At 38.8% G+C, this 12053-nt stretch overlaps 1 protein-coding gene across 1 annotated transcript; it reads right to left on the bottom strand.

Annotated features, from left to right (window-relative positions):
* Window positions 1-909: 909 nt before the first annotated feature.
* LOC115624075 (protein starmaker) lies at window positions 910-2628 on the bottom strand. The gene is made up of 2 exons (XM_030518664.1): window positions 2510-2628; window positions 910-2455 (listed from the first exon to the last, which is right to left on the bottom strand). The coding sequence occupies exons 1-2, from the start codon at window positions 2535-2537 to the stop codon at window positions 1041-1043; spliced, it is 1443 nt and encodes a 480-aa protein (XP_030374524.1). The 5' UTR covers window positions 2538-2628; the 3' UTR covers window positions 910-1040.
* Window positions 2629-12053: the final 9425 nt, after the last annotated feature.

The following is a 12053-nucleotide window of genomic DNA, read 5'->3' as shown; positions in this document are numbered from 1 at the left end:
CTTACATCTTACTTTTCTATTTGTTATTTTATTTTAGAAGCGAATCTGCTCAATATTCCACACACACACATATACACACACACACATACACACACACACACACACACACACACATAGAAACTCTCTCCAGGCAGCAATTAATGTCATCAATATCTAGAGTGAGGGGCTATTTTACATCGTTTTAATTGAAATCAATATCAGAGAGACGGAAACGCAGCAAACGCAAAACGGATGTTGACTGTCAATTGAATTGCATTAAAATGGCGTGCGAGTCTTAACACCATTAATTACAGGACCAATGAGTCAATATTATGACAGTGGCAAGCAGTTGTGTCGGAAGGTCCTATGATATGACAGCAAGCAAGTCAAGGCGACAGCAACAACAATGACTATACACATTGATCCTGCTTATTGATACTGGCATCTTCCATCAATTAATTAGGCCGATGGAGACTGAGATGTTGAGCCGGCGAGTGAGTGATGAAGATTGAAAGATGTTAAAGGGGGCTATAGGTTTGTTTAATGGAATTTAAAAATAACAATGTACTAAACAGTTGAAGCAAATAAATTGTTGCCTGAATAACAGGCAATTCCTTAAGATTTTAAAGAGTGTTGCAGACAGACATCTAGTACGCCTCTTGCGACCTTCATTCTTCTACTATATCGCTTTGTTCAGCTGTTGCAAAAAGGAAACAATCTTTTTATAATAAAATACTAAATACAGACAATGGTATTGTTGTTTGTACATTTTATTTTTAAATTCAAGCTGAATCAGAAGCTCTCGATGCTCTCAATGCCATAATCGTCGTCATCTTTAAGAAGATACATTTTAAAGTTTTTCATAGTCATCGGGATTGTTATTGTAATCATCGTCATCTTTATATCATCTATCATCCTAAAGAAGGTGCATTTTAAAGTTTTTGGAATTCAATTTTAATTGGAAGCTCATCCATGCAGTACAAAAAATTTTAGGAGACATAATTTCTAAAATAGTTTAACAATTTATCACATTTAAAATCTTTCAAATATTAGCAAATGCTTTACACATCTTGTGGATCCATGAAGCTCTCGCTGTCATCTTCCTCAGCATTATTATGAACAGTACGAGCATCAGCGTCATCTTCGTGGTTATCATCATCATTATCGTCATCTTCATTATCATAATCATCTTCATCCTCATCGCTGTCCAGTTGAACGGTGCTGATGACAGTGCTTAATCGATTGGACGGAGCATTATAGCGTTGTTGCTGCCTCTTTGCATCACGCTTGGCCGCCTTCATATGTGCCTTTACATCTTCCTTGACACTGTCGACCAGATTGCAGAGATCCAGATCCAGACTTTGCACGCTTTTGCCATCTCCCTTAGCCTTCGCCTCGTTATGGGCGGCGCGTTGCGCTTGGGCGCTTGTAGAGGGTTGGGTTGAAATATCGGCTTGGCTAGTAATGGAAATTTCGAGCTCCGACCTATTTGAGTGCCCCTCTACATAGCAGCCCTCTTCGCCATATCCGGGCGGATAGGCTTCCTCTGGGGACTCCATTTCTTCGTAGTAGTGGCCTTCAGGCACGTCTGCAAACATGTCGCTATCGTAGCTGTCATCCACCTCCTCATCGGTTACATTTGTGTCGGTGTGGGAACTATCAGAGCTTCCAGAATCGTAGGAGTTTTCATTTTCTTCTTCGTCGCTTACTTCTTGTTGTAACTCTTGATTAACTGTTTGCGGAGCCTTTTCAATTTCGTGATCAAGCTCCTTTGGAAATTCGGTTTGATTGCCGCTGTCCTTGACTGGACCATGATGCGAGACTTGTATCTGACTATCATCTCCGGCTGCTGATCGCTGTTCTTTTGGTTTATCTGCTCTTTTGCTTTGCACCAAACTTTGCATGCTGTTCAAACTGCTGTCCACCTTGGACGATTGCTCGTTTTGAAGTAGTTGTTCCTTGATGAGCCGCTCGCATACCGCTTGGTAACGCTCTGGGCCCTCTGAAGCAATGTGCTGTGTCGAAGCTAGCTCGCCAGCCATCAGATTGTAGGGCGAGGTGGATTTGTGGAGTTTGATTGGCCTGGGACTTGACGATTTTTGTCCAACGCTAGTTTTCGACTCGATGTGATGGGATGATTGCTGGAACTGTTGTTGTGGCCTGGGCTTTCTGTTGTACACATTAAGGAACAACTCCAGCAGAATTGGCAATCCCTTGAGGCTTAGTTCAGTGCCCAAGTCTGCTTCCAGTTGTCTACGTTCCGGTGGCTGTGCCGAGGCGCCTGTCTCCATGGAAAACGTTTCCATTGTGTGCTTATAGCCGTACCAGTTTAAATACTCCATTATCAGTTTGTTCAGCAACAGGACTCGCTCATCTTGATCGGTAAGTTGATGGCCACACAGTGGCTTGTCGGACTTGCCGAGCTTGTCGCGCAGCAATTCAAGGACCCTGACATGCATCTCTCCACGAATCTGGCCTAAAATACCAATCTTATGTAGCTTTATCTTGATGGAGTCGTGCATTCTCTTACTGTAGTCGAACTTCTTGCCATGAGACATCCTGCTGGGCCAAATAATTCCTCAATACTTGGATGGGCACAAAACGAAATTTATTTTGAATACAAATGTTGAGGATTCCAGTGTAATAATTTGTGTAGAGCCCGAAATTTGTGCCAGTTGTGTTGAAATGACGGCAAATGAAAAGTTTACTCACTTGTCCGACTCTGGCTATCAAACAGGACTTCTTGTATGTACAAGTATGTATGTATGTTTTTTTTTTTTAGCTTTCTGCTGTTGATGTCTGCAAAGTTTTTGTCAACTCGTTAATCATGCAGATAACCTTGAGCCCTGGCCCTGACTGCATGCATTAGCCATTAGGTGAACTTTTCCGGGCAATGCTGCAAAAGTTTGCAATTTTGCAGCGGTGTTCCACAAAAAAAAAGTGCATTGAAACGTCAGCTTAGACACAGAAACTTCAACTGCTGTCCTTAAACAGATTTATCCTGTCTAACCATGATTTAACGTAAGCAGCACGATCTGAGCTTTAAAATAACGAGCTACGACCGCGCATTTAAAAAACATTTTATTGAGCATATTCGATTTGATCTAAAATTCTACATCTTACTCGATTAAACTCCTTACTTGTTAAACTCCTGTTTAACTCCTTTCGTGCGAAAGAATAGATATCTTTGCTTGAAGAATCAACTGTTCTTCAATTTATTTGCTCTACGCTTGTTCATTTAATTAAAAATCATATAAACGATTAGTCCACGAACTAATGAAAAACATATATCCGAAACATTGCTTATTATATAATGATACGTTGTTCCAAGATATAAGAAACAGTATAGTGTCTTCTCTTAATTGGCAATAAAGCATTGCATACGAAACAGCATGATGTCGAAATAGCGCGTCATAATTCAGGAAAAACATCAAAACATTTAATTAATTAAGCAACATTAAATACATATCTGAAAACACAAAAACGGCCTCAATATAAACAAACAAAAACTTGTCAAAACTAGAGCGATTTTTGAATCAGAATTAATTTTTCCGTATAAGTGGAATTGAGAAAAACAAAGACTTACTTGGCCTTCCATTTCCGGTCAACTAGCGTTTCCAAATAACATTTAATTTTAATCTTTGAAGCCACATGTTAAATTAGAAAAATTAATTAATCTTGGCTTTTGTAAGATATATTGATTTAATACCTTTACGTTTAGAACAGATATTGATATATATCAAGCGATAATTAAACAAAAACTCATTAAAACTACAACTTTGAGAATTAAATGAAAATGATTAAAAATGTATTTACACAGAGTGTTAAACTCGAAGTTAAAGAGTATAATCAGTATTAAGTAAGTAAGTATTACAAGACATAATTGATCCGATTTAGATACAACATTGAAAATAAACAAAAAAAAAAAAAAAAATAAAAAAAATTAAAAAAATAAAATTCAGTCATCAAGAACAGAAAAACGGTTTAATACTCTTGCAAAAAAGGAGTCTATTTTTTTTTTAAATTACCAAAAATTTTAATTCTTCAATGATTTCGAATTGTGTGGAATAAAAAGTTTCCGGGATGCATAGTTTTCCACTTAATCAGCTAGCATACGAAATAGCTGTGGAGTGCATTCTTTTATCATAAACTTTTATGCAGAAGAACTAAAATTCAGAAAATAATAATAAAAAAATAATCGAAATAATAATTGAATTGAAAGCGGGGGCGTAATTCTTATATATTCTATTTTGAACTGTCCACAAATACTCACAAGAATTAAACTTTAGGAGTGGTTTATCCGAAATAATCTGTAATGCACTTTCACAGTCAACGAATGGTTGATGTCAAGATGATTTTTAGATGTCTCTGCTAGTATCTAACATACTCGTATTATTTACATGACATTCTTCTTTCTTCTAAACTAACTGCTTTGGAAATATTGCTTATCGTCGGTACTTATATGCCATTAGTGAGCAACTAACTATCGCTATCTTAGTTAAACTTAATTAGCTCTTGCGCCTAATGAAACTTTGCGCACCTTTCGTGCTTGGCTTATTCCTAGACACAGGATAGCGCGTCCTTTAAGGTGCTATCACCTTTGCCTTTGCCGACACTGCACCCAGAAGTGCGCCAGTTGCCCTTTCGGCGTATCAGTTACAAAATTTATTGCACTTAATGGAATTTAAAAGTTTGTTTACTAAAGCGAGTTGGGCGCCATTGAGGCCGCCGTTTTGTAGCCGTGTCTTGTGTTTGCGTCTGTGTCTGTATCGGTGTGTGGGGGCGGTGGCGGGGGCGTGGCAAGGGGTGTGTGGGTGTGTAGCTAACGACAATGCCGCTTAAATGAATTTATGCTTAAGCGATAATCATGCAAATTAATAGCTTAGCAAGGACTCGGAAAAAGGGAGAAATAACATTTGACTTGAGGGCATGCATCGTCGTAGTGCCAGAAACCAGATCCAAAAAAGGGAACAGGCAACTAAATGCAAACTTTTTACTTAAATGACAGAAAAAACTTTGAAGCTTTTATGGAAGCAAACTCAATGTCTGCCGCTAAGTTTTGAAAAAAAAATGGTCAAAATTAAATGGAGAAATTAGAAACAAAATAGCAAACTATTTATTTTAAAAGTTTTTCAAATTTAAATATAATGAAAATGCGAGGAAAAGTAGGAAATAAACTAAATAAAACTATGTATATAAAATAGAGTGAAAAAGGAAGAAAATTTAATTAAACAATATAGTAAATAACTTACAACATTAAAACAAGAATGGAGTGCTAGAGTCGAGACTCTTGAATACCTTAAAAAAAATCGTGGAGTGGATCCTATAAAAATCCGATTGAAACAGTTTTTAAAAAAAATATTGAAGATATAAATTTAAAATAAAGAAATATAATAAAATAAAAAATATATACATATTTAATATGCTTGCAAAATATCAGTATTATTGAATAGATTATATATTCGCTGAAAAGGGAAGGGCTCAGTAGGAGTAAAGTAAAAGACAATAGTCGCGGACCGCCGTGCGTCTGTTCGCTTTAGAGTTTTATTGGAGACTGACACTTTTGCTATACATATTCTTTATGCTTACATTCGTATGCAACAGTGACAGATAACTTGTAGATAACATAAGATTATTATCTGCTTATATTAACATGCGTGCATTGGTACTTATGTTTGTATTGATTTTCAACACCCTTCCTCAATGCAAACATGTTTTACAAAAATTTTCAAATCAAATTTAACAGCTTTGTAAAATGAACATGCTTCGCTTTAGGGAGATTTTTCGTTAAAATATCAGCTATCATTTCATTGGTTGATGTATACTGTAAAACAATTTGTTCTTCGTTTACAACCTGTCTTGCAAAATGATATCTAATATCAATATGCTTTGTTCTTTCATGGTGTACAGGATTCTTAGCTAATTGTTGAGCACTTAAATTATCGCCATGAAGAATAGTTGGAGTACTCGAGTCACCGCAGCCAATCTCCACTATAAGACGCCGTAGGTATATGGCCTCCTTACACGCAGTTGAAAGAGCCATATACTCCGCCTCCGTGCTGCTAAGTGCCACGCTGCGTTGCTTTTCAGATCGCCAGGATATGGGTCCTCCAGCCAAGTAGTATACATAGCCAGTATACGACTTGCGATCGATGCGGTCGCCACCCCAGTCTGCATCCACATAGCCGGTAAGGGGTTGTCCACACTCTTTGTAGTGCAACTTCAGGTCCACAGTTGACGCCAGGTATCGAAGCACATGTTTTACACCCACTAGGTGCTCTGCATGCGGATCTTGATTCCGTTGAGCTAACTTGGCAACGGAATGCAATATGTCTGGCCTTGTTGTAAGCGCCAGCCACATTAACTCGCCAATTGAAGACTGGTAGGATGCAATGTCAACCTTTTGACAATGCTCGCTGGTACATATCACTTGGAAACCAGCATCCAGTGGGGTCGCTGTAGGTCTACAGGTCTCGCATCCATGTTCACGCAATATGTCTTTGATGTATTGCGAATTGCTTAGCGAAATTTCGCCAAGCTCACCGTCGCGCTGCACTTCCATGCCAAGGAACAAATGCAGCTCTCCCTTGTCAACACATTCAAACGATGTTGTAATGGCTGACTTGATGTTGGCCAAGTCCTCTTTTGATCGGCATGCTATAATTATATCATCAACATAAACAAGGATTAATGATAAGTCACCTCTTCCGTTCCTTTTGTAAAGACACGGTTCATTTTCACATGCTACAAAATCTATGCCTTGTAGTACACAATCGAGCTTGGAGTTCCACTCGCGCCCCGACTGCTTCAATCCATATATTGCCTTTTTAAGCAATAAAGCCTTACTTGGATTATTGGGATCTGTGTATCCCTGTGGCTGCTTCATATAAACAGTTTCATGCAGGTCGCTATTCAAATAGGCGGTACACACATCTATCTGGTGAAGGTACAGCTTCAATTCCGCTGCTAACGCCAAAATAAACCGCACGGTTTCCAATCTGCAAACGGGTGAGAACGTCTCTACATAGTTCACGCCATACTTCTGGGAGCACCCTTTAGCAACGAGTCGTGCCTTGAAACGTTCGACTTTTCCATCAGAGTCACGTTTCAGGCTGTATACCCACTTGCAACCAACTGCTCGCTGATCTTTTGGTAAATCAGCCATCTGCCAGGTTTCGTTTGATTGTAGTGCCTGATATTCCTTTTGCATCGCCTCTTGCCAGAATACTGCATGTGTGCTACCAACGGCCTGATCATAGGATGTCGGAACCATTACGTCACTAGCAACCAATGCTCCAAGCACATTGTATTGCTTTCTTGGACGACCAGGTTTACCATTTCGAACAATTTTAGGCCGGCCTGGCCCAATCTTCACAGTATCCTCGTCAGAGTCTTCTTTTTCGACTGCACTCTCATATGCGTTGGAGCTGCTGTCGTCAGAACTGTGCTCACTGTCATCGTCGTCGATGCTTCTGTCACCATCCGTGTGAGTGACATGCTCTTGAACCTCGCATGCAGGAAAATCTACCGTAACGGTATCTTCATTGGTATGACCACCACAACGCTCATCAAATAGAATGTCTCGTTTTTCGACAATCGTCCTCGTCTCTGGGTCGTATAACCGATAGCCTTTGGCTGCTACCGAATACCCAACCATACGGTACTCATGCCCTTTGGGTTTGAATTTGCCTTTACGGGGACCCTTTGCAAGTGCAACTGCAATGGAACCAAAAACTTTTAGATGGCTAACACAGGGTTTCTTACCTGTCCACGCTTCCATTGGAGTCAGGTTGTTCAGTGCACTGGTAGGTGATCTGTTTCTTATGTATACTGCTGTGTTGACTGCTTCGGCCCACAAAGACTCGCCTAGGCCCGACTGCACCAATAAGCATCTGGACATCTCCGTTAATGTCCGGTTTGCTCTTTCCGCCACGCCGTTCTGCTGCGGAGTATAAGCCACGGTCAATTGCCTTGCAATACCATGGTGTTTCAGGAAACCGTTGAATGTTGTGTTGACAAACTCGCCTCCATTGTCGGTTCGAATACATTTGAGCTTTTTATCTGTTTGCCGTTCAACCAAGTTTTTAAATTCGACGAACTTACTGAACACTTCATCTTTCTTCCGCAAAAAATAAACAAATATACGCCTGGACTTGTCATCGATGAAGGTCAGAAAGTATTTGGATCCAGCAAGTGACTTCGTGTCGAATGGGCCGCATACATCAGCATGAACCAGTTCCAACAGCTCTTCGGCACGGTTAGTGCTTACCTTTGGGAATGGCTGTACATGTATTTTGCTTAGCATACACGTTTTGCAATTCAAGTTGTCTGGGAAAAAAACCTTTCCAATACCACGCACTAGCTCTTTGCTGATCACTTCCTTCAGACTGGTAAAATTTAAATGGCCATAACGCTTATGCCACAATGTACCATCTGATTCAGTTGCGGAATAACACCTATTTTGTTTGCCTTGAAACATATAAAGGTTCCCAACTTTATTCGCTTTCAGTATACACTCGCCGTTTTGTATAACTTTAGCAAAATGTGGCCCAAAATGTATAACATTGTTCTTTTGCACTGACCGGCTGACGGACATAAAGTTGCCATTCATTTTCGGTACATACAGTACATCTGACAACACCAAGGTACAAAGTTCTGTCTGTAACTTCACCTCTCCTCTGCCTTCGGCCTTCAGGAAACCAGCGTCAGCTAAACCGATCATTTCAGTGTGCGCAATAAATTTTGAAAATAACGTCTTATCGCAACACATATGGCTTGTTGCTCCGCTGTCCAGACACCACATGTTGTTCTCTATCTTTCCAACGTCCAACGCATTTAACAAGCTGCTCTGCTTTTCCATCTCTTTCTTTGTCGATTGCTTTTTCCCTTCACCGCGAATTTTCTCACGCTTGCACTGTGCCTTGTAGTGCCCTTTTTCGCCGCAGTTGTAGCAAACGACGATTTTTGAATTCCTTTTTGAATTCGCTTTGGAATGCGCGACGATCTGCTGCGTAGCTATAAATGCTCTTGCATTCTCGCTCTCTCCATCTGCATTGCCTCTGCGCTCTCCCTCTTCCATCAGCTTGATACATAACACATCAAATGACGGTAAATTGTCACGCGTCTCAATGGCGACGACAAAATTTTCGTATGGTTCGGGCAAGCTTGACAACAACACGATTGTTTTTAACTCATCATTTAATTCGATGCCAACTGTACACAAACCATCCAGAATTTCGTTAAATTCGTGTATGTAACTTGAAATGCTTTGGCCTTGAAACATGCGTTTGCCTAGCAATTTCTTGTACAGCGACACTTTCCGTACAGGTCCACTCGGCTGATGAACGTCCTTTAACTTTTTCCATGCCTCGTACGAAGTGTTGCAATTTTTAATGAAGCCCAATTGTGAAGCTTTTACACTTAGCGTTATAATTGCTAATGCCTTTTCATCTTTTGGCCTTGAACTCTCAGTATTACTAGGTTCAGCACCTGATGCCACACTCCACAATTCCGCGTGCACTAAGACAGATCGCATCTGTATGCTCCATGAGTCATAGTTATGCTCTTCCAATTTGTCTATTTGATATAGCGCACTCATTTTTTAAATGTTATATTTCTTGAGTCACCAAACGATTACTATTTCACAATACTTTGAACTTCTCCTATGAGCCTATATGCCCTGGGCCCATAACCTATTGAATAGATTATATATTCGCTGAAAAGGGAAGGGCTCAGTAGGAGTAAAGTAAAAGACAATAGTCGCGGACCGCCGTGCGTCTGTTCGCTTTAGAGTTTTATTGGAGACTGACACTTTTGCTATACATATTCTTTATGCTTACATTCGTATGCAACAGTGACAGATAACTTGTAGATAACATAAGATTATTATCTGCTTATATTAACATGCGTGCATTGGTACTTATGTTTGTATTGATTTTCAACAAGTATAAACTTTAAATAATATGAAAACGCGAGGAAAAGTATAAAAAAAACTAAATAAAACTATATATACAAAATAGAGTGAAAAAGGAAGAAAATTAAATTAAACAATATAGTAAGTATAATAACTTACAACATTAAAACAAGAATGGAGTGCTCGAGAGTCGAGATTCTTAAATACCCTAAAAAAATCCACTTCACTCGTATACAAATTTATAAAACAGTTTTTTAAAAAAATATTGAAGATATATAGTATATTTAAAATAAATGAATATAATGAAATAAAAAATGTATACATATTTAAAATACGTATAGAATTACCAGGAACTGCGTCTATCCTTGTAAAATAGACTTTCCTGTGTCTGCCACGCCTTCTTCTGTAAGCTACATACATTCGCTTTAAACTAGTATACCCTTTAAAGGGTATTAAGTATCAGTCTTAATATATATTTCATTATGGCAACAAAGAAAAGTTGTAATAGAAGTTATGATTTAAAAAAATTAGCATTATATTTAAATAATTCTTATTCTTCATGTTATTCAAATAAAATTATATAAATTATCAAAGCTTAAGGACATTTAGTTTTCTGCGAATAATACCCAATAGCATGCACATTTCTATGATACCCCAAGAATTTCTTTGAAGCGCATAAAAAAGTAGCTAATATGCAAAACTTTTGTCTGTGTGTCGGTTTTTTTTGTTAGCTGTAGTTGTATGTAGTTGTAGGTGCTGGAGTTTTGGACCTCGACTCGAGCAGGTCCAAGACATCTTCTGCTTCTTGGGGAAAGTTTGCACAGCAATTGAGCTAAAGAAATATTTAATAACTATTTCTTTGTTATTGCTGTAGCTGGTGCTAAAGTTCTTTGCATTTAGTTTTAATTCTTTAATGGAATTGTTGAGCAACACTCACACAAGGAATGGCGATGAAAAAGAGAGCGGACTGATTTATTGCTTGGCCAAAGTTGTTGGCCAAAGAAATGCTTAAAAACGGCCGCAGCTGACTTTAAGTTGAGCGCTGACTGACGCTTAAATATTTGCATGGCATGCAAAAAAAGAGAGAAAAAAATTGTTCAACTAATTAGCAAAAGTGTTGCCAGAAAATGGGAGCAAAAATAGAAGCTGTAGCCAATGCTGCGCCATTTCCGGTTTATCTTTTGTGCGAACGCAAAGCCAATTAGACAAAATGGCTGCTACTGCGACACATTTCCGCTGGTTGGCCGACCATGTGAAGTCCTCTCACAGTTGCTTGTTGTTGTTGTTGTTGCTGTAGTTGTTGGCACACTTTCGCATTTGCTAATCGCATTAATTATGCGTTGTCGTTGTCCTTGTTGTTGTTGTTGTTGCCATTTGCCTTTGCTTGCTGCTGGGCCTTCTTCTTAGTGCTGCAGGCAAAATCATTGCGCACTTTTCGCAAATGGCCAACAAATTGAACAAAAGCAAACTGCAGGCGCACGGCCTGATGGGTGTGGCCGGGTCCTGGGTCCTGGGATGAGGACAATACACAATGGCACGATGGCACAAAGACAAATACCAACTACAATATGTACTGATGATATACATTACAAGCATAATTGCCCGTCTTGGGAATTAAATTGCCGCAACTTAGTCAGTCGTTGTAGACGGCGCAGGCATTTAATTTAATTAATTATCAATTAGTTTTTGAAAATAATTATGCAAGATTTATTAAGTGGCCGCCCAAGTATAAGTACATGAGCAAATATAGATGTACTCGTAGATGTCGACATTGCGACTGTTTGTGTAATTGTAGATTTGACAAATGAGCTTGGAATTAATTAGCAAGCATATTATTTTTAAAGTGAGCAATTAATCACATCACGAATTGAGCATATTGAGAGCTAAGCTGGTTAGTCGGAGGCAGGCAAATAGTCTGGGGATTGCAGACACTACTTTGTGCGAATTTAAAAGCAATAAGTACATTAAATAATGGACATTAAATAGTGCTTGGTTCTAAAAAATCATCAGCAACTTGGGATTTTGCTTAAAAATTTAAAAAACAATATGTTTCATTTTTATAACAGCATTTTTAAAATATTGTTTATAAATTGAAAAAACATTTGAGGCATTTTTTTTAAGATTATTGAGATTATTAATCTGCCTGCAGACTACACTAAAA

This window comes from Scaptodrosophila lebanonensis, unplaced genomic scaffold (assembly GCF_003285725.1).
Source record: "Scaptodrosophila lebanonensis strain 11010-0011.00,11010-0021.00 unplaced genomic scaffold, SlebRS2 tig00000053-arrow-pilon, whole genome shotgun sequence".
NCBI classification, from domain to species: domain Eukaryota; kingdom Metazoa; phylum Arthropoda; class Insecta; order Diptera; family Drosophilidae; genus Scaptodrosophila; species Scaptodrosophila lebanonensis.
This window is presented reverse-complemented; position numbering and strand designations above follow the sequence as displayed.